Raw genomic sequence first — 22,382 nt, forward strand, 5'->3', positions numbered from 1 at the left:
CACTCGTGTGTGTCTCTTGCTCAGTGTAGTATCCAGGTGAGGTTTGTAGTTTTGCAAAGATCACTGCTAGTGAGATTCACAAAGGGAAAGCACTGAGGTAGGAGGCATTTATAGCATTTCCATAAACTGCCTCTCTGAACAAATGCAGTCACTTGACTTTGTTTTCTGGGAGTTGTTTTGTTCACTATAGAACTTGTTTTAAATCTCCTGCAGCTCTCTAAAAACATTCATTCTGTCAGAGCAGGAGGTGGCACTTCACAGGCATTTCCCATAGAAATACATGGGAGCCATGTGACTTTTCACATGGGCAGATAGTGATAGAACAAACAGGAATTGTTTTAAAGAGGTGAGATTTAGATTAGATATTAGGGAAAAATGATCCTTGTGAGGGTGGTGAGGCCCTGGCACAGGGTGCCTAGAGCAGCTGTGGCTGCTCCATCCCTGGCAGTGCCCAAGGCCAGGCTGGATGGGGCTTGGAGCACCCTGGGCTATGGAAGGTGTCCCTGCCATGGCAGGGGTAGGAAAACCCAGGCCTCTATGATTTCTGACTTGTATCATTTTCCTCTTGACTAACAAAATGTGGTTAGGATTCTCAGCAGTGCCTCTAGCTGGTGCAAGTATCTTGACCCTCAGTGCGCAGAAGAACAATCAGGTCTGAAGTGATTCTTGTGACCCATAAAATCCATGTGTCCATGTTGTCTTGGGTATGAATTGTCACTGGGGCTCATTTTCACTTGGACTCTCTACAAAGAAAACATCCTACATAGTTCATTACAGCTCCAACCTTGAAGTGTTCCTGAAGCTGATGAAAATCAGAGGTCAGGTCACTTGGAATGCAGCTGTTCCAGTTCCCTTTGCTGTTGGAAAGTGCCTCCCAAAGCTGCTCCTTCCAGCCAGGACACCCTGAGGCAAAGGCCAGCCCAAAGCCCTGCAGCTGGGATCTCCAAGGGAATAATGCCACTGATGCCATTTGCTGCAAGATTATTCTATGGCTGTTTTATTTAAAAGGCAAATGAGCTTGCCTTGTAGGAGAGATTATTTCAGTGTTCTGCTTTCTGTGTGAGGAAATGAGGTCGTTCCTGCAGCCCTTCCCAAGGGGAGAGGGGGATGCATGGAGCAGGACAGGGACAGCAGCCAGCCCTGATGGCTGAGGGCAGGGGAGCTCATCTCCTCAGCTGACTCTGGCTGGGGCCTTTGAGGTGATCTAACAAAAATAAGGATGGTTTGAGAAGGTCTTTGAAGTTCCTGGAAGGATTGGAAATGTCAGCAGGCAGTATTGAATCAGCAATAGCAACAGAGCACTGGCACTTGAGGCCAGACACACTTGAGGGCAATGGTGGTGCTTAAATCTGAGCCCAAATCCCTTGGCTGTGATCCTGGTGGTGCTGCCAGGTACTGAGCAGGTACAGCCTGGTGGGGGGAGCTGTGGCTGGAGTTCACATCCTCTTGTGACTCTACTTTCAGTCCTCCAAGAAGCAAACACCGCTGGAAGGAGAGGGAGAGGAGCCCAGCATGCCCAGCTGGGGTTTGAGGCTGCAGAGGACTCTGCAGTGTGAGGCTCTGCAAGCAGCTCCCCTGCCCAGGGCTGCATCTGTGGGCATTGCCCAGGCCCCTGAGGGCAGGTGCAGGGTGCTCATTTGGAAACATGCTGCTTTCTAAAAATAATTACAGGGGAAAGATTATAAACAAACATCCTCCTCCCCAAAATCAATCATCCACAGCATGCTGTGAATTCCAACTGCTTGCTGAAATAAGCCTCAGAAGATCCTGTGAGCAGGAAGAGCCTGGTGCTGCAAAACTGGAAGCTTAAGCATGACTTCCATGTTCTCCTGTTGTTCCACACCTCTTTGGAGCAGGGATGATGTTCCCAAGCAAACTGAGCTGATGGTCCTGCTCCAGTGCCCACAGGAATTGCAGTTCTACATTGCAGCACAAGCTGTGACCTCAGCAAATCCAGAGCAGATTGTGGCTGTTGAGCTGGAGCCTTTTGGAGGGGCAAGTCAGCAACTGGAATGATCCTGACTGGTGGGATTGGCCTCAGAGCCAGGAGGGAATGCTGCCTGCTTCTCCTGTGGAAGCACTGGCATGTTCTTGTCTTCCTCAGGGACAAGAGGAAGTTTGTTTTCTCCCCCAGATGCAGGAAGCACTCACTCTTGGTTCAGTGTTGTGCTGAGGGCCAAGGACAGGCTCTTCTGGAAGGGCTTGCTCTGACTTTGGATTTTGAAGCCCATTCTAAGGTGTGGTTTCTGAGATTGCTGGGCGCTCAGAAGTCCTGTTTTATATTTGCAGAGGGCCTCAGTGGGGTTAATTTGCAGTTGCACTAACTAATGCATCCCCAGTTGTTCAAAGCTCCTGATCCTTTTGTGTTTGTCATTTGCAATATTTCTTAGAGCCTTAGACTTACTTTAGTAGCTCAGGCAGTGAACCCTTTGAGCACAGATACATGAACAGGGCTGTGTTTTGTTGCTCCTGGGCCTTTCCCTTCCAGCAAAGCCTGTGCTGCCCTTCAGCCAAGCCAGGTGGCACAAAGGGATCCCAGGAACATGCCAAGGTTCCTGTGGTTTCCCCGTTCAGCAGAGCAGCACAAACAGTGTCTGTGCTGTCTGTTGGTAGGTGGACAATGACTTTGGGTCTGGTTTCCTGGCCTTGGTCCCCACTGATCTGCCCCAGAAGCTCTGTGCTGCTGTGCCCTGCCCTTGTTCTGCCTGGCCAGGCTGTTCTGTGGCAAACAGCCACCAGTGTCCTGTCCCCAGCCCTGGCAGTGCCCACTGGGGAGCTGGGCTGGGTCATGGTGGCCGTGCCAGCTGAGCCACTAAGGGCTGGCCAAGCAGGATGGTGGCACAGGGGCTGTGGGTAGCAGGGCACCCTGGGCACTGTCCCTGGAGAAGAACAGGGGCCACATGGAGGGATTTAACTGAAGGGACAAGTGACATGCTTCCAGCTCTGCCAGGTGGGGTGGCTCTGCCTTGCTCTGGCAGTGGCTGCTGGAGCCCTGGTGCAGTAACAGAGAAACCTTTTCAGTTGTTTTGGGGTGTAGGCACAGCTGATCCAGGGGTGCCTCTGCCGTGGCTCTGCTCAGGCTGCTCCTACACTGCTCCATTGAGATGGGCACTGTGAGTCAGGCCCTGAGACTGAGCCAGGGAGCTGCTGCTGGAGGTGATGCTCCACATCAGGCAGGGGGACTGTGCTCTCCCCTCACTGTGTGAGGCCGAGGATGGTGGGTCCTGCCATCAGGACTCTGCTCACTTTGTGCTGGATTTGGTGGAGTGGCTTGAGGGAGCTGGGGTGCATTGGGTGCTCTCTGAGCTCCTGTGCAGATGCAGGCTGGAGGCAGCTGGGTTGGCAGCCCTGCACAGGCCTCTCACTTCTCCTCTGCCAGCAGCACCATTATGGTGCTGCTCAGCATCTCTGGGCACAGAAACCCTGCTGGAAACACAGATCTTCTCCTCTGTAATTCCTCCCTTTTAGGTCCTCCTTTGAAGTGGAGCTTTAGCTCTTAATATGGTAAACAGTGGGATGTGTGAGTCCACAGAGTGTCAGTGAGGCTCCTGGGGCAGCTCTGACTGCCCCACAGGGAATGTGGCTCCCAGGGATGCTCAGAACTGCCTTCTGGCTCTGCTGACAATGGTGTGGAGTGGGGAGTGACTGCAGAGCTCTGGGACTAAGGAGGCTGCTGGTAAGGGCTGGGGTGTGTTATGGATGCAGGGGAAAAGCAGTTTGGGACTGCACAGGACTTAATGGCAGGAGGGATAAGAGTCTAGTGGTAGGATAAGGGTGGAGGTAGGATAAGAAAGGGAGTCTGGTGACTTGGGGAGGACTGAGTGCAGGGGTAGGAGGGGAAAGAGGGTCAGGTGTGTGTTTGGCCATGCCCTGCCCAGTGCAGCCTGTCCTGCATGCACAGCACCTGCAGTGGGACTGTGGCCTCAGGGGCTTGTATATCCTGGGCAGACTGAGAGCCTAAACATGGCTGCTGCAGCATCCACATGGATTTTACTTGTATTTTACATGTATTTCCACTGGTGGGCTTCCATCCTGGCTAGCCAGAGACAGGAGCAGGCTGGGGCTGTGGCTGCTGTCTGGGTTTGTGCAGCCAGCCATGTATCTGTCCCTACAGGTGGGATATGTGTGTTCTGTATCTGCTGGGCACACGTCCCCAGCCTTGCTGCCACTTGGATCTGGGGCCATGGAGTAGCAGCCTCGCCACTCTTGGGCTGTTGCATCCAGATAATGCCTTTTCTTCTGGCATGGAGCATTTGGGCTTGTCAGGGGCTTCAAATGTGTGTTCCTGCCATCAACATCTAACAAATTTTATGGCTTCTTTCCATTTTTATAGGAAAAACCATCACCCTGATCCAGACATTGAAACTCGTCAACTGATGGGACAAAGAGCTGAGACACTTGGCTGTACTAGGACACTAAAACATAGGGTTTAGCCAAAGAATATTTCCCCACTGTGGAGGCTTACACCTGCCAAGCCCTGTAGCATTCTTGGGAGGCTTTTCTATCCCTCTTCTCCATTTCCACACATCATGGTATTCCTTTTGACTTCTTTTGCAAGCTAGCTCTGGCTCTGCCTTGGCTTCCCCTATGCTTTGGTGTGGGTCCCCAGCGTGAGCTGCTGCCTGTGGGCTGGTTCTGCACCTCTGCCTCCAGCTGCTGCTCGGAGGCTCCTCTTGGATGTCGTGACTGACCTGCTTTTTCTCTCTCTTCCACTGTATCTCTTTCCCTCCAACCTGTCTCCTGCGTTCTCCGTTGTCCCCCTCCGTCCCTGCAGGTTCATCATGCCTAGTGGCATATAAAAAGACTCCACCTCCCGTCCCACCTCGGACCACGTCCAAGCCCTTCATCTCTGTCACTGTGCAGAGCAGCACTGAGTCAGCCCAGGACACCTACCTGGACAGCCAGGACCACAAGAGTGAGGTCACCAGCCAGTCGGGGCTCAGCAATTCCTCAGACAGCTTGGACAGCACCAGGACACCCAGCGTCACCAGGGGCAGCGTCGTGACTGCAGCCAGAGACACTCCAGAGTTACCTCAGAAAAATGCAACTTTGAAAAGTGACAAAGGGACTCTGACTAACGAAGAGCCTAAAGTGGAGAATATCCCCAAAAGAAAGCTATCATCTATAGGAATACAAGTATGGAATAGTTTGTTCTCCTTTGTCCCAAGGAATGTCCTTGCCCCATCCATTTAGCACGTGCCTTTGCAGTGACCGGGTGTGCATCTGAGCTCACTTAGAATAGCAAGGGACACTCACTGCCTTGCCTGTGTTCCCAGGGTGAGAGACAGCAGCACTTTCCCTTAACAGCCCAGAAAGGACCAAGCTCTTTTAGTACAAATTTGAAATGTTTTCTAGAGCAGAGGGGCTGTATTAACTGGGTGAGTCCCTCTGAAGAGGCCTTTTGCTGCTGGTCTGCCTGTGCCCTGTACTCTGTGTTGCTTCCAGTCAGTCTGCTTCTTGTCCATCTGGTTGTAGGGACAGTTCTCCCCTGAGAGGTGGGCCCTTCTGCTTGATGTCCATGTGGGAAGGGCTGCTGCAGTGCCAAATGGTCCCAGGGCTGCAGGCAGGAGGGTGCAATTCCTTGCTACCCCATGTTCCCAGCAGGTTGATGCTTCCCTTGCTGGAAGCATTTAACTGTGGGGATAGATGGGAAAGAGCTGTGGATAAAGCAGTGAAATGAGAGCCCAGTGAGTAGTGTAAATTGATTCTTTAGTCAGCAGAATTTATCCTCTGGGCCTGTGCCTTCCTCTGGGACAGGTTTCTCTGTCACAGGTGGCTGTGAGCTCTGGTTCTGTCCCAGGTGCTGGTTACCAGCAGAGGAGAACTTGGGCAGCTCCAAGTGCAGGATCTGAGCTTTGAGCTGTCCTGTGTGTGCTGAACGAGTTCTCCATCAGCTTTGCAGCAAGGCCAGCTCAGTACAGGTGACAGGGAAGGGCTCTCAGCAAGGCTGGTGGGACAGAGCACCTGAAAGGGCAGCGAGGGGAGGGAAACCCACTGGAGGGGCTGACTGCCTTCCACTGCTTTTCCTTTTCTGAGCTGGTTCTTAAGTCACCTGGATTTCTTTCCTAAAACCTTCTAACCCTCTTATCCAGAGCCATGGAGGGTGTCAATCCCTGGGAGAGAGGCTTTGCCGTCAGTCTCAATCACCTTGCTGTGCTCCCTTGGATGCCATGGTCCCTGACTGTGTGGAGTGGCACAGGGACACTGCCCCAGCCATGCAGAGAGCCCAGGGCTCCTGGCACAGCAGCCTGGCAGGACACAGCCCTGTGTCTGCTCCTGAGGTGGGAGCAGAGCTGGGCAGGAGCCTCGTGCCCGTCCTTAGCCAGCCCTCCCGTGTGGTGTCAGCATGCTCTGTGTGTGCACACTCCTGCTCTACTAACGTGGATTGCAGCCACAAGTTCTTCTGTCTGTTTTTGTCTGTGTTTTTTTGTTCAATAAGGTTGACTGCCTTCAGCCAGTGGCAAAAGAGGAGCCTCCTCCACCAGCCACCAAATTCCAGTCCATCGGGGTACAGGTAGAGGACGAGTGGCGGTAAGTGAGACACAACTTGTGCAGTTTCCTTTTCTTTTAAATTGTGCCTCCCCCACTTGTGCTTAGACCTTCTGCCCTGCTTTGTGCCTGTGAGTGATGTTGAATGGGGCCCACGGAGAGCTCTTCCTCCACAGTGCACACCCGCTGCAAAAAGCATTTGTTCTCTAACAGCCAAATCAATGGGAGCTTGAAATTAAATCAAAAATTAAAAAATTCCAAGCTGTAATTATAGTCGTGCGTCAGGCTCTCGTCTGAAGGGCCGGCTTCAGTAAGCAGGCAACCTTGTAATTGTGTACGTGTGGTGTGTCTGTGTGTGAGGAGGGGCAGGGGGGCTCTGCTGTGCCCATGGATTTTGGTGTCAGTGTGGAAGGCCAGCCAGGCTGAGCCCTGCTATTGAACGATGGCTTTTGATCCCTGCAGGAACAGCCACTCCCGCAGCATGTCCTCCAAACAGGACACAGACTCTGACACGCAGGAGCCCAATAACTCCAGCTGTAAATCATCTGAGAGAAGCCTCGCTGAGTGCCCCCAGCACAACAACTCCGTTGGTGTTGATGCCTCCACCAGGCAACCAGCCAAGCCCTCACAGATTAAGAGAAACCTCTCCTATGGAGAAAACAACGACCCGGCCCTGGAGCCTTCCTCTCTCCCTCCTCCTGACCCCTGGCTCGAGAGCTCCTCCACGTCGCCGTCGGAGCCGGCGCAGGCGGGGCCCTGCCGGCGGGACGGCTTCTGGTTCCTGAAGCTGCTGCAGGCAGAGACCGAGCGCCTGGAGGGCTGGTGCCGCCAGATGGACCAGGAGACCAAAGAGAACAATCTCTCTGAGGAAGGTGGGTGGGGGCACCCGCCCGGCAGCTCCTCCCTCAAGGAGGGGTTGGATTTGGGCATTGGGTCGGTTAAATTGTGGCTGCCCCATCCCTGGAGTGTCCCAGGCCAGGCTGGACAAGGCTTGGAGCAGCCTGGTCTAGTGAAAGGTGTCCCTGCCCGTGGAATGAGATGAGCTCTAAGGTGTCCCTTCCCTCACAAACCATTCTGAAATTGCTGACAGCCCCCAGAGCCAAAGCATGAAGATGAGGATGAGATGAGGAATGCTTTTTCCTTGGTAAGGGTAATGTAGCTTCCTGTAGCAAATGGAGTGCAACATAATGCTGTGATGCAGCATGAAAGATGTACAGGGCATGGTGTGGCTTCTGACCACTCAAAACTGCTAAAAGCTTAAATGGATTTAATCTTAAAAAAGGACAAATGGAAAAAGCTTTCAGGGAGGCTGTGGCCCCTCCCTGTCTCACCCATTACTGTCAAACAGGCAGGGGAGACCTTAGCTGGCAGTGGGGCAGAAGGAACACGACTTTGGAGCCTGTTTGCTCAGTTCACTTGATGAACTGGTCGTTAAAGCAAAGAACAGGTTTCCTCACATGGGAAAGCCTCACTGAATTTGTGCTGGGTACACCAAAAGCATGGAACAGGGAGCAGGAGGCCAGTTGATTTTATGGGGTTCAGTCCCAGCTAGGCTTGCTCCTCTATTTTCAAATGCCTTGGCAAAACCCCTGGGCTTTTTGCAGTGGGAATCATGCCTCTGGTGCATGCAGAGTGACAGGAGTGGGTGTCAAGGCTGCAAAAGGCAGGATCTTTGTGTGGAGCCTGGTTTTGATGTTTTTAAAACCTGAGAAAGGTGAAACAAAGGTGAGGCTCAGTTTTAGCTCAGTGTCACTGCTGAGCTAATCCCTAATCTGATTCCCTGAGGTGCTGCCTGGCAGGGAATCTCCCTGCCTTGGGGCTGGTCTGGCTTGACCTGTGGCAAGGGAAGGCAGTGAGACCTGCATGGCACTGTTCTGTGTGCCAGGAGCAGCTGCATGGCACTGTTCTGTGTGCCAGGAGCAGCTGCATGGCATTGTTCTGTGTGCCAGGAGCAGCTGCATGGCACTGTTCTGTGTGCCAGGAGCAGGCTGCCTGGTTGTGTAACCCCAGCCTTGGTGGGTTGGAGAGCCCAGGGTGTGCTCACCCAGCCAGGATCTGCTGGGCAGGCTCAGGGGCAGCAGCAGGGCAGGGCTCAGTGGTCCCTGTTGGTGATGCAGCTTGCAGGCACATGGGGCTCTGAACCTGCCTCTGGGAGGGAAAAGCCCACACTGTGTTTCCTCTCATGAGCAGAGGAGCATGTCCATGCCCAGAGGCTGCTTGGAAAACCCATTAAGAGCAGCATGAAGTCCTGGGTGTTAAAAGCCCTGGCCTGTGTGTTAATCCCTGCTGGTACAGGGAGGCTGGAGAGTGGTCCCTGTGTCACCTTTGTCACCTTTCCCCTGGGCAGGGCTGGGAGAGTAGCCTGGGATCTCTGAGCAGGTGCCAGCAGACTTGGCTGAGGTGGTGCTGGTGGTTCTCTGAGGGGCTCAGGGCAGTTTGAGGAGCTCCCTGCCAGCTTGGATATTGTAATGTCCTCAGCCAGGTCTGTGTTTGGCCTGCCAGAAGGAGCAATGGCAGACAAATGTAGTTGCAAAACATCTTGTGAGAGCAGTTGGTGCCTTGAGGATCTCTGAAATTCCTTTTCTGATGACTCCAGTGTTTGCTCCAGAAATGCTGGAGCTCATTGGTAGAATTAACAGTCTGTTCAATTCAGGTCTTTTTATTTACTTTTATTTTTTTTTCTTTTTTTTGTCCCTCACAGTCTTAGGAAAAGTCCTGAGTGCAGTGGGCAGTGCACAGTTACTAATGTCACAGAAGTTCCAGCAATTCCACGGCCTCTGTGAGCAAAACTTGGTGAGTCTGGATCTCTTTTTCTTGGTTTCTGAGAGGATGCCTCTCTTTGAACAGCACTACAAGGATTTGGTCAGTGTTAACAGGCTGCAGTCCCTGTGGAAACAGTGCCACAGCCTGCAGTGCCAGCCAGGGAAGGCTGGGTTAGCACAGAGGTGTCACAGACATCTTTTGTGAAAAATCCTTTCTCAAGATTTTTTCCTTGTGAGAAGCTGCAGTTTCAGCAATCAGATGTAAACAATGATTATCTGCTGCTGTGGAATACAACAGGTACATCTGTGATTGGTCTCGTGTGGATGTTTGGATTTACTGACTATTCATAGCAGAGCTGCTCTCGCTCTCTGTCTGAGACACAGCCCTTTGTTATTCGTTCTTTTTTATTCTTAGCTTAGCTAGCCTTCTGAGAACTTTTTCTATTCTTTTTAGTATAGTCATAATATAATGTATATATCATAAAATAATAAATCAAGCCTTCTGATCATGGAATCAACATTTCTGTCTCTCTCTCATCCTGAAAACCCTTGTGACCACGGTCACACAGAGGTGCCTCCTGCTTCTGAAGGGCTTTTTGAGGCAAACCCCTGAGGCTGGGCTGGATAGGGGGGACTGTTTGAAAGGTCTGCTCTTGACCACACGTGCTCCCTTTGCATGTGTGGCTGGTGCCACTGTCCCCAGGCCACTGGAATTGATCTCTGAAAGGGAATGCAGGGCTTTGCCCTTGCTCAGAGCTGACCTGGCTAATGGGCATTGATGGAATCTGTGGTTTAGTTTTCCCCTCAAGCTTTATGGTAATATGGATTTTGCAAACTTCCTCAGGGGTGAATTCCTCTTTAGATGTAAAATAATCTTGGAGAGACTTGAGGAGCAGGAGGGGAGTAAAGTGCTGATCCCAGCTGAGCAGCAGCCCCAGCAGAGCTTTGTGTGAGCTGCTTGGATCTGATCCCATGTTTTCCAGGGTCTGGGGTGGTGGTTCAGCTGTCTGGGAACTGGGAAAATCCTATTCTTGGAAGAAACTTAAGCTCCTTAAAATTTTTCAACCCAGCCTGAGAAGTACTGATGCTTTCAGGTTGTTTTGGGCAGAAATGTAGCAAAATAATTTTGCTCATGAAAGCTCAGTTTGGCTCCTTGGAGTGCTGCACATCCAGGCATCAGAGCTGGGTATCCATTTCCATCATTTATCCCCCTGAGATGAGGGTCTCTGTGTAAGACCCCAGTGTTGTCACTCTGATTGCCACACTGGCACCTCCTGTTGGAGGTTCCTGCTGAGGGGTTAGTGCCAGCACTGGGTGTCTGGCTCAGGATTACTGTGCTGTAAGGAGGAGTGCTTACAAGGAGTCAGGACTTGCTTCCTGAGCTTGGCAGAAGTTATTTGGGCTGTAAATGATGGCTTTGTGTGTCCATGCTCAGGGCCACTGTCTCCTGTGGCTCCTCACTGAGTTTGGTTGCAGGCAGACATAGAAGGGGTGAAGGTGCTATTCATGCTGCTCTGCTGGGTGTGTTCTTTCTGACATGGGGTTTTTAATGCTTCTCCCCTTGTAGAACCCTAATGCCAATCCCAGACCCACAGCCCAGGACTTGGCTGGATTTTGGGATCTCCTCCAGCTGTCCATTGAAGACATCAGCATGAAGTTTGATGAGCTGTACCACCTCAAAGCTAATAGCTGGCAATTGGCAGAGACACCGGAGAGAAAGGTGAGTGAGGGGCACTGGGGAGTGGCCACAGCACCTTGTTGTACACATTTGGGGTACCTGAGGTCTGCTTTTGTCTGCAAACAGATGCTCCCAAGGGCTTTTGCCATCCTGCACTTGTCTTCTCACAGCCTCATAAGGCACCAAGGCCATTCATTCCTCTTGAGTAACATTCGGAACAGGAACAGTTTTGTGCAAGGGGAAAAGGTGGTGAGAGAGCCCAGAGTGGTGGACAGTGGTGCAGGGGCCTCAACTATTCCCAGCACTGTGTAGATAGATTTAACTATCCCTTGTGCCCAAGTAATGTGAAAAGCAAATTGAACCTTTGAAAAATGCAGCAGAGGTGGGGTCCTGGCTCTGCCAGTAAGGGTAGGGGAGGGGTGTGACTCAGGGCACGGTGGCTTATTAAAATTCTGCAGTTCCACATGAAGTTGTGTCTTTGTGCTGCCTGTGCTGTGCTCTGAGCTGCTGCTGAACCAGAGAATCTCTGAACTCCAGGCCACTCCAGAGGAACCCTGTACCATGGAAGCTGCATGGAGGGGAGGGTTAGGCTGGATAACAGGAAAAGATTCTCCCCCCAGAGGGTGCTGGCACTGCCCAGGCTCCCTGGGGAACGGGCACAGCCCCAGGTTGCCAGAGCTCCAGGAGAGTTTGGACACTGCTCTCAGGCACAGGGTGTCCTGCAGCTGTCTGTGCAGGGGTTGGACGTGATGATCCTGGTTGTAGATCATCAGCCCCTGGATTGTGGACTTCCATCCCAGGAAATGTCCAAGGCCACTTGGACAGGGTCTAGAGGAGGGTGTCCCTGCCATGGCAGGGGGTGGCACTGGGTGATCTTCCAACCCAGACCATTCTGTGATTCCATGATTGTTGTGGGTCCCTTCCCATGCAGGACATTCTGTGATTCTGTGAAATGCAAAATGGCTCCTTGTAGAAACGGGGCAGTTGATCTGAGGGGTGTCTGGCTGCAGAGCTGCTCTCCCCAGCGCCATCCCCGTCCCCCGGGGCTGAGCCGGTGCCCAGCCACGCACACTTGTATCAGGTGTGGGTTTTTCCTTCCTGTCTCCCTAAAGGAAGAGAAGAAGCCACCGCCTCCAGTGCCAAAGAAGCCAGCCAAGTCCAAATCGCAGCTGGGCCGGGACAAAGGCTCCGACTCGGACAAGCAGCGGCAGGAGGCGCGGAAGCGGCTGATGGCGGCCAAGCGCGCGGCCTCCGTGCGGCAGAACTCGGCCACCGAGAGCGCCGACAGCATCGAGATCTACGTCCCCGAGGCCCAGACCCGCCTCTGAGCCCAGCCACGGCCAGCCCGCGGCTTTTATAAGTCATTAAATGGGAAAAAAAGGTTCTCTTGAAACCTGTGTGATTTATTCAGTCTAGAGACAATGAGCCATCCTTGCAAAGGGCTCCTGAGTTGGCTTTTTTCTCTCTCAGCTTTAAGTAATGAAGATTTTAACAAAAAAAAAAAATACAAACAAAAAAAAAAATTTAAAAAAAGAAAAAATGCCCCTCGTTTTCTCCCCAGCTGTGGTGTTGCTGAATGGACTGGACAGACTCCTGGGAACTCCAGCCCCTCGACTTGGAACTTCAGTCTTTTTACTTGTTCTATCTCATGAGAATTATTAGCTTGTTTACAAGAAGAGGACAAGAAAACACGAAGCCTCGAGCACTTGCCGTGCTGTGTTCTTCCTCCTCCTCAGATCTGTTCTGCCCTTCTCATCCTTTATTTTTCCCTCCTCCTGCTCCCGTTCCTCACCCTTTGCATGGTTTCGGTTCCCGTGTCCGGACCCCCCTGTCCCCGCAGAGAGCACCTGTGGTGTGTCATCCCTGCTGCCCTCTCCAGCCTGCTGGGCTTTGTGTTCCTGGGATGGGGGTGCTGGGCTGGGGGAGGACGGGCACAGGGGGCCCCATCCTCAGCTTGTTGGAGGGACAGGACGCCGGGGCTGTGGAATGTGGGGTTGAAATGCAGCCCAGAGCAAAATGTGCAATAAACCTGGCGCAGGGGACCCCGAGAGCCGGAACCCACTGCGGAGCGGAGCTGAAGGAGCACAGAGCACGAGCACAGCACTATGGTTTCCCTCCTCTTCCCCTTCCCACACCGCTGTCCTTGGCTGGCTGGTGGAGAGAGGAGCTGCTGCGGCGGGGGCTGTGGGGTCAGCGTGTCCAGGAGGAGACAGGAGGGTGTACATATGCACATATACACTTAGTAGTACCTGTATAGTAATTCCTACACACGGATCCTGCCCACGCCACCGCGGGGGTGGGCAGATGTATAGCATATATTTTTACATGTACTATATCTAGATGTGTGTCCAAGTGTGTGTAAAAATATATACCCTGTGTGTAAGCAGATGACTATTTTTTCCTTATCTCCCTGCTCTCTGGGTAGAGGAAGGATTGCTAAATATTTTTTAGCCCATTTTTTCTTCCCCTTTGTAGGTCTCCTTTCCGGTCTGGCTCCTCGGAGCCAGAACTGCCACCCCCTGATTCTTTGCCACCCTCTCACACAGAAGGTTTTTGTCCCATCCTGAGGGATCTTGCTGGGGATTTTTTTTTTTTCCTCTTCACACGTTTGAACAAGTTGGGAGATTGTGTGCTACTGTCATGGGGGTGGAGGTGGAATCCCAGTGGTTTCAGTGAGAGTGTTGGTGATCCAGAAGGCAAAAAATAAATAAAAGTGAAATCCTGAACGATGCCTGCTGCCCATTGTGTGCTGTGTGGGGCTGTCCATGAACACTGCTCTGAGGTCTCTGCCCTCAGCCATAGAATTCCCAAAGCTTGGCTGTGCTGGGATTCAGATTGGGCTGGAGGTGGGGGTCAGGCTCTGCTCTCAGGGGACAAGTGCAAGCAGCCTCAGGTTGCTCCAGGGGAGGTTTACAATGGGTACTGAGGGAAAGTCCTTCATGGAAAATGTGGTCAGGGCTGCCCAGGGCAGGGGGACAGTCCCCAGCCCTGGAGGTGTTGGAAGGGTCTGTGCAGGTGGCACCTGGTGGTGTGTGGGCATGGCAGGTTTGGCAACAGCTGGGACTCCTCTTGGAGGCCTTTCTCAAACCTAAAGATTCCGTGGGGGCAGAGACTGTTGGGTTGCACTGTTGGGTTTTGGGGCGGATGCAGCTTTAGGAATCACTGGCAGAGAAACAGGGAACACCAAGGAGATGTGGGAGTTAATTTATCTATTTTATCATTTACTTTTACCTGCTGCTGCTCATGGAGTGGTCAAGCTCTCCTTGCTGCCTGGGCTGGGCTTGCTCATATTTATATTCTTATATAACATGGATTTGTATATATGTAGGTGCATATATTTTAACATGTAAGTGAATTTATAAAGATGTAAAAATTAATTAATTTTAATATGGTTTTGTATCTTATAATTAATACCATATTTTAAATTCCCCTACATGTATTAAAATACGTATGCAAATACAGAGGTAGAGTTACATACTTCTATATGCATATACATATAAATATGTGTAACACGTGTACAAAAACGTGTTATACATATTTGGACACACCTTTTATAAATCTGGGAATTATTTGTTGTAGATATTTAACACTCCTTTCGTAAATAATTTCATGCCCACTCCTTGAATCCACCTGTTTGGAGCCCAAAGGACAGGGACAGCCAATCACGGGGCTGCCTGAGATCACGTGGGGATGGTGGTGTCACGAGATGGGTGCCTGCCAATCACAGCGCGCCATGACGTTTAACAAAATGGCTGCGCCCTGCCATAAGATGGCGGGTGAAACAAAATGGCCGCCCCCAGTGGATACAAGAGGAGAGGCCGTGTGTCACAGTACTTCCGGGCCCTATCAGCCAATCACAGCACAGTACCTGCTGCGGCAGCGAATGGCCGTGAGGCTGCTCTGAGAGGGCGGGGCTTGAGAGGGCGGTGGGCGTGGCCTCCCTATGTTCTGTGCCGTGCTCGGGCAGGCGGGGCTGGAGGGCGCCGTGCCCGCCTGAGTCCCTGTCCCGTGTCCGTGTCCGTGTCCCCCTCTCGGCCGGGCGCTCAGCCCCGCGCTCTCCGGCACCTGGAGCCGCTCCCGGCTCTTCCCGCGGCTTCCCCAGGCCCAACCCCTGCCTCGCGGGGCCCAATCCCCGGGAACCCCCGGGAATGGCCCGCGACGCCGGCTCGGCCCGGCCCCCGCCCGGGGCGGGACCGCGCCTGTCCCGGGGCCACCTCAGGACGGCTCCCGGCTCCGTCCATGCGCGGGGATCGCGCTACCTCCGGCACAACCGTGGGGCTGGGGACCCTCGGGGATGCACAGCGGTCCCGGACCCTCGGGGGTGCTCAGCGGTCCCGGACCCTCGGGGGTGCACAGCGGTCCCCGCTGCCTGCGCTGTTGTGGGCACAGCCCCGCCCCAGCCATGGGCAGCACTTCCAGGGAGGGTTCCAGGGTCTCAGCCACTCGTGGGGGGTTTTAGGCAGGGTTGGCAGTGGCGGAGGAGTTTGACAAGTAGGAAAGGCTGGGAGAGCTGGGGGTGTTCAGCTTGGAGACGGGAACACTCTGGGGGCACCTCAGAGCCCCTTCCTGGACCTAAAGGGGCTCCAGGAGAGCTGGAGGGGGACTTGGGACAAGGGATGGGAATGGCTTCACATTATCAGAGATCAGGGATATTGGGAAGAAATTCCTCGCTGGCACAGGTTACCCAGAGAAGCTGTGGCTATCCCTGGAAGGATGAAAGGCCAGGCTGGACAGGGCTTGGAGCACACTGGGGTAGTGGAAGGTGTCCCTGCCCATGGCAGGGGGCTGTGCCTAAATGGTCTTCACGGTCTTTCCAACCCAAACCACCCCGGGAAGTACGCAGGCCCTGCCCTGGCTCCAGCCCCCCACTCCCCATGGGAGTGTGCCCCATCCCACATTCCCACATCCCTCACCCCGGGCACAAAGCCCATGGACAGTGGGGGACACCTGGGTGCTGTTCCAGGGTGGCCCAGGGGTTTCTCCCGGGGGTGGAGAACGAAGTGAGACACCCACAAAGGACACATCTCACTCTGACACACAGCTCATATTTAAAAATAACAACCAAAACTAAAAAAACTTTTATTTGACAATAGAAAAACAAACAAAAAGATATTTACAGTAGTTTGTTATTTCTCCATAAATTTAATTCCAATAACTCCTGCCCTCCCAACTCTGGTCCATCCCAGGGCAGCAGCACCGGGGAAGGAAAGCACTGGGGTTTGACTGGGGCAAGAGCAGGAGGCCAAAGAGCCTCTCCCTCCCCCAGAGCAAGGGACAGAGCTGCAGGGGTGACAAGGTGAGAGTCCCAAAACTGAGGACTTTCCCTGGGAAGGAGACAGAGGGAAAATAAAGGCTGGACATAGAAATGGAGTTGGGGGTGAGAGGCACACGATGGGCACCCCCAGCACTGCACAGGGCACCTGCCCAGGTGATGCTCTTGGCAAACCTTCCCACAGCAGCCCCTCCCTGGCACCTTCCTCTGAAGAAATGATGGGTGGGAACACACCAGTCCCCCAAATCAGTGCTTTTCCCTTCCAGCCCCTTCCTCCCCCTCGGGGCTCTCCCCCTGCCCTGCAGAGCTCCCAGTCCTAGGCTTTACCCCCTCCGGTCATCATCACCTCATCTGGCTCGGGAATTACCGAGGGGATCAGCGCTGCCATGGCCGGGTACAGTCACTGTGCAACCCACCTCTGACAGGGCCCGGCACAGCCCCGGGACAGCAGCGACACCCGGCCAGGGGCTGCCCGGGGACAGCAGCGACACCCGGCCAGGAGCTGTCCTGGGGCCCAGGAGCTGCCCCGGTCCCCGCAGCCCGGCCATCCCAGCTGACCGCAGTTTGTCACTAGAGGTCCCCAGCACCGCACAGCCGCGCTGCGAGGGGAGGGGACAGGGAGCGACACCTCTATGCTCCGCCCGCCCCTCCCTGCCGCCCCGCGCTGCACTTGCAGGACGCACATGGCCGTGCCCGCACCACGCCTCTTTCCAAAGGTTTTATGGAAGAAAAAATAGAATAAAATAAAATAAAAAAGGAAATGAAATCGGGTACAAAATTCACAGTCTCAGCTCTGCCCGGGCTTGCGCTCACTGCTCCGGGCACAGCGTGCACACATTCGGCATGAACGCGAGGGGAGCGCGGGGAAGGTGTGGAAATGCTTACAGATTAAAAAAAAAAAATTAAAAAAAAAGTAATAATCATGTAATAAATCACAATTAAAGGGAAAATGTTTCAACAAAAAACTTGCTAAACAGCACCATAGAGATTTCTACTGGCAGCATCCAGAACAACCTAAAAAGGAAGAGGAGGGTCCTATTTTTTCCATGATAAAATGCCACAGACTCCATGTTTCCAGTTCATCTGTCCTTTGCCCTTCCCTGGGCGAGGCAGACCCCCTGGCCAGCACCGGGAAACAGAAAAGCCCCCAAAAACAAAAGGGGGGCCGGGGGGGAAGGGGGGCAGGGAGAAAGGATCAGAGATTTGGGAGACAAAGCTCTTCAGCCACAGTCCTCACACCGGCATTAAAAACCCAGGTTCTCTCTGTCTCCCCGACAAACGGCGCTGGCTGGACCCTTGTTGGCAGGAGAGGAGGAGGTCAGCAGGTTTTCCAGGGGAGCTCAGTGCCCGGCAGGGACAGGGCACGGCCAGCGCCGGGCTCGGGCACACAGCGGGCACCGCGCTCGGCAGCCGGGGCATCTCCGGGGAGGATGGCGGGGTGGGACCGGCCTTCCTCTGCCGCCCCGGCTGCCGAGAGACACCGGAGCCCCCGGGGCAGGAGCCGCTCCTGGACGGGCCGTGGGGGCGAGGCAGAGGCCGGAGGGTCGGAGCCCCGGGCAGGGCACCCTGCGGGACCCGGCCCGGGCTATTTGGGGGCTCCGGGGGGCTCGGCGTGCGGAGCCAGGGGCAGCTGCCCCCCCTGCCGCTGCCGCTCCAGCTCGGCCGCCTTCTGCAGGGCCACCTCCACCAGCAGCTGGAAGCTGCTGAAGTCGTCCCCGAAGAGCTCGGGGGGCGTCGGGGGCGGCGTGTTGAAGAGTCCGGGTGTGGGGCTGCCCGCCTCGGCCCGCGCCAGCAGGGTCAGGGTGCTGCTGCTGCCGGGGCCCGCCCTGGCCTCGGGCCCGGCCGGCTTCTCCCACTCGGGGCTGTGGGCGCTCACCACGGCCAGCGCCCGCGCCGGCTGGCACAGCACCCGCGGGCACACCGACATGGACAGCACCTTGGAGGCGCCCGCGGGCGGCACCACGAGCAGCCCGGCGCCGGCGGCAGCGCCCCGCGGCACGGCCGCGTCCCCGGCCTTGCCCCCGCGGCGGGAGATGGTGAACTGGTTGGGGTCCTTGCCGTCCTTGCGCAGCATGTCGGGGAGCAGCCGCCGCCGCGCGTTGATGAACCAGTTACAGATCTGCGAGGAGAGAGGGCGGCGGGGTCAGCCGGGCCTGCAGCCCCGGCTCAGAGCAGGCGAGCGGCTCCCCCAGAGCAGCAGCGGCTCGCACAGAGCAGCAGCCCCGGCTCAGAGCAGGCGAGCGGCTCCCGCACAGCCGGACTCCCCCACGCCCCCTCAGCCCTGCACCCCCTTCCCGAGCGGCTCCGGAGAGGCGCAGCCGGCGCTGGCACCCACGGAAACCCCAGCACCGGCTGCTTCCTGCCCGGCACCGCCCGCCCGGGGCAGCCCCTTCCTCCCCGGCCCTGGCCCGGCCGCCCCGGCCCTGCCAGCCCCGCTCGGGGCCGTGCCCGCGGTTCCTGCTCTCCATGGCAGCCCCGGCCGAGCCCCCCCGGCACAGCAGCCGTGCCCGGAGCCCCGGGGCTGGGGGGGCTCAGCAGAGCTGCCCAGGGCAGGAGGGGCTCGGTGCTGTGCCAGAGGCCCCGGCTGCAGGTACAGCACAGCCCCAGCCAGAGCCCATGGCATGGCACAGAGCCAGCCCAGAGCCCACCCTGCGGGTCCCAAGCCTGGGGACAGGTTTTCCTTCTCCAGGTGGCCCATCCTGGAGCTCAGCCCTGTTTCCACACTGCTGCCAACCCGAACAGGAGCACCGAGGCTGCCAGGGCAGATGGATGGCAGGAGAGCAGCACAGATGGAAAACTCTAGAAGCCATCAGGTGATGGAGCTGCAGCTCCTCAGCCCCTGACAGGGACAGCAGACACCTTCCTGTGCCTCTGCCCACGAGCAGGGTCACAACTCATGCTAAAGGCTCTCCCAAACTGCACAGCATGGAGGCTGCACGTCTGGCAGCCCTTTGCCATTATTGAGCCTTGGCCGTGAATTGTTTCAGCATCTTTTTATAAAATGCTGCATTTAAATAACTGCCTTTTTCCTAGAAAACAATTAGAATAAATCAAGGGGGAAAAAAGTCTGATCTTTCCTAAATCAACAGCTATGGAAAATATTTCCCCCAAGGAGAGAGAACTTGCCGCAACTTCAACCACAGCAAGACCTCAGCTGTCGTTTTTTTTCTTTATGACAATATTTGGCATTAAAACTCTCAAACACACCAGTCTTACTCCCTCTTCTGTTCCAAACCCCCTCCCTTGCAGGTCTTAGCTGAGTCCCCTTGACAGAATCCTGGCCATCCACCACTGTGATCCCCAGCTAGAGAGATGGACTCCCAACAAAAAGCCCAACTCCTCAGTGCTGAGAACCCCCAAAATCCAGCCTGTCCCCACCACCGCTTCCAGCATTCAATTCCCATTGGAGAACAGGGCACGGAGATGGGGACACACAGCCACTGTGACAGCAGGCACTGTCACAGAGCTGGGACACGCTCTGGCTCTGAAGCAGCTCATTGGGTTCAGTCCCTCCCTTTTCCTCCCACCAGCACGCCCTGCTCTGTCCCTTTGGGCAGTGTCTGTGCCCTGATGCCACAGCAGGGCACAGGCTGGGCAAGCTGCTGCTGTCCAGGAAGCCTCAGTGGGAGCAGGTGCCACTTTCCTAGTGCTGGAATTCCTGCAAGGGAGCCACAGGGCTTCCTGCTCCCCCTGATCCCTGGCTGCCATGCACAGCTCCAGCTCCCCAGGCCACTGGAGCAGCCAGGGGGGCACAAAGAAACAACTGGAAGGGTTGGCCAGTGGCTGTGGCAGAGCCCTGGGCCAGAGGGGCCAGATCAGCATCACAGACTGAACCCCACAGCCAGGCCATGGGGTGTCCCACGGCTCCCCACAGCAGGCACAGGGAACCCCAGGGGTGGCTGCTGCAGCCCCTCAGGCTGGCACTGGGGATGCCATGGGGCTGGGACCCCTGCACAGCGGGCACAGGGGGCACACGCTGGCTCTGGGGTCACCTGGGGCAAACAGCAGCTGGCACCCAGCAGGGCCACACCTCAACAGAGCCCACCCTGTGCCAGCCCCTGCTGGGTCCCAGGGGCTCCAGGCACTGAGAGCCAGGCACTGCCAGTGCCCCCGAGCCCTGGGGGGCTGTGCCAGGCACTGCCAGTGCCCCCGAGCCCTGGGCAGCCCCCATGTGCCAGGCACTGCCAGGCCAACCCGGGCCAGCACCAGCCCAGCTGCCACGGGCCATGCCTGTCCCTGACTCAGCCCCAAGCCCAGCCAGGGGCTCCAGGCTGTCCCCGAGCAGCTGCAGGACACGGCTCTGGGGCACAGCCAGCACCCACAGAAACACCCTGAAGTGAAAGGGCAGGCTTGCCCTGCTGCCCAGGGAGAGGGCAGGCAGACAGCCCTGCCCACACTCGCTGTCTGGGCTGGGACAGCTGGCCAGGACTGTGCTGAGCCACGGGGAGAGGAGCCAGAGGAAGCTCCAGCAGAGGAGCAAACCCACCGGCCCTGCCTGCTGCCTGCACCCACTGCAGCCCAGAGAGCAGAGAGCACCCCACACCCTGTCAGGCTGGGAGAGGGGCACGGGGCCCAGGGCACCAGGCCTGAGCATGGAGCACAGGGCCAGCAGCTGGGCAGGCCCCCCCAGACACCCCAAACACAGCAGGGACCGCAGCAGAGTGGGAAGGACAAGCACTGCTCACCCCCACTGCTGCCCAGGGCTCCTGCCTGGGCACCCGCCCTGTGCCACATGGAGAACACCAGCCCACAGCTGGGAGCAGGACAGGGAGACTCCTGGACAGGGCTCCCCTTAATGCAGCTGCTGTAACTGGGACCGGCCTGCCAGCCCAGGGCACTCCAAGTGCAGCCCAGCCTCTCCCTGCTGGCTAAAATCACAGAATATCCTCAGCTGGCAGGGATCCACAGAGATCACCAAGTCCAACTCCTGGCCTTGCCCACCCCAGGGCTGTCCTCTGCCCAGCTCTGTGTGCAGGGGGTGCTCATCCTGCTGGGGGTGTCCAGGGGAACAGGATAAAGAGGCATCCCCCAAAACCCTCCCACCTGTGCAGCTCTGACTGACAGCATCCAGCCTGTCCCCACTGCAGCCCCTCCAGCACAGCTGCTCCCAGGGCTCACTGTCCCAGGAAACACCCTCCCCTCACACAGGTGCCTTTCCTTCCCAAACATCCCTTCCCTGGCTTCCTTTCTGCCCTTCCCTGGCCAATGATCCCAGCCTGCCCAGACCTTTGGGATCCTCGGTGGGGTTCTGCTGTCCCACACCGCATGGCACTGTCCCCAGCGGTGTCCCCATGGCACGGTCCCCAGCATGGCAGTGTCCCCAGCATGGCAGTGTCCCCATGGCAGTGTCCCCATGGCAGTGTCCCCAGCGGTGTCCCCATGGCAGTGTCCCCAGCAGTGTCGCCATGGCAGTGTCTCCATGGCAGTGTCCCCAGCAGTGTCCCCATGGCAGTGTCCCCATGGCAGTGTCCCCAGCATGGCAGTGTCCCCAGCGGTGTCCCCATGGCAGTGTCCCCAGCATGGCAATGTCCCCATGGCAGTGTCCCCATGGCAGTGTCCCCAGCGGTGTCCCCGCGGGCGGGGCCGGCTCGTACCTGCAGCACGGAGAGGCTGGTCTGCCCCGAGAGGCTGAGCTTCTCCTGCTCCGAGGGGTAGGCGTTGAAGCGGTGCTCGTACAGCCAGTCCCGCAGGATCTTCACCGACTCCTTGGGGAGGTTTCCCCTTCTCTTCCTCTTGCACTGCGAGGGGTCAGGGGATGTGGCGCCGTCCTCGTCCCCCGGGTCACTGTCCGACATGGTGGAGCTGCCCGCGGGGCCGCCCTGGCTGGAGCCTGGCGAGGGAACCGGAGGGAGCTCCAGGCGGTGTCCGGCCGGGGGAGGGGAAGGGGCCTCCCACCGACCTCCCCCCGCCTCCAGCGGGGGTCTCAGCCCCTTCGGGCCCGCCCGAGGCGGAATCCCGGGGCAGAGACCCCCGGGGGGGGGAACACGAACGACCGGTACCGGCGGGACAACGGGGGCACCGAGCAGAGCCCCGGGAGTGCGGGGAATCGCAGCGCCCGCAGGGGTTCGGGGGCACTCGGGCTTCGGGGGGCACCGCAACGGGGGGGGAAAAAAAAATCAAGCGTGGGGTAGGGTGGAGGAGGGGAAGTTAAAAACAAAAACAATCTCAGCAGGAGAAAGAG

The 22,382-nt window shown here is 56.2% G+C and overlaps 2 protein-coding genes across 7 annotated transcripts in view; one reads left to right on the top strand and one right to left on the bottom strand.

Moving 5' to 3' along the window:
- The window catches only part of DLGAP4 (DLG associated protein 4), a 156,555-nt gene extending 142,897 nt beyond the window's left edge, over nt 1-13,658 (top strand). For all 6 annotated transcript variants that reach the window (XM_054274863.1, XM_054274862.1, XM_054274864.1 and 3 more), the window contains 6 exons: nt 4,775-5,136; nt 6,440-6,531; nt 6,952-7,361; nt 9,191-9,282; nt 10,819-10,971; nt 12,042-13,658. In XM_054274863.1, coding sequence (XP_054130838.1) covers nt 4,775-5,136; nt 6,440-6,531; nt 6,952-7,361; nt 9,191-9,282; nt 10,819-10,971; nt 12,042-12,257 — 1,325 coding nt within the window. In that variant the 3' untranslated portion in view covers nt 12,258-13,658. The remainder of the gene's footprint in view (nt 1-4,774; nt 5,137-6,439; nt 6,532-6,951; nt 7,362-9,190; nt 9,283-10,818; nt 10,972-12,041) is intronic.
- Nucleotides 13,659-17,786: 4,128 nt separating this feature from the next.
- On the bottom strand, nt 17,787-22,011 carry TGIF2 (TGFB induced factor homeobox 2). Its single transcript, XM_054274874.1, has 2 exons — nt 21,796-22,011; nt 17,787-18,320 (listed from the first exon to the last, which is right to left on the bottom strand). The coding sequence occupies exons 1-2, from the start codon at nt 21,994-21,996 to the stop codon at nt 17,787-17,789; spliced, it is 735 nt and encodes a 244-aa protein (XP_054130849.1). The 5' UTR covers nt 21,997-22,011.
- Between the last annotated feature and the right edge of the window lie 371 nt (nt 22,012-22,382).

Source organism: Melozone crissalis, unplaced genomic scaffold (assembly GCF_028551555.1).
Source record: "Melozone crissalis strain CALT ecotype California unplaced genomic scaffold, PUWL_Pcris_2 ptg000017l_1, whole genome shotgun sequence".
NCBI lineage: Eukaryota > Metazoa > Chordata > Aves > Passeriformes > Passerellidae > Melozone > Melozone crissalis.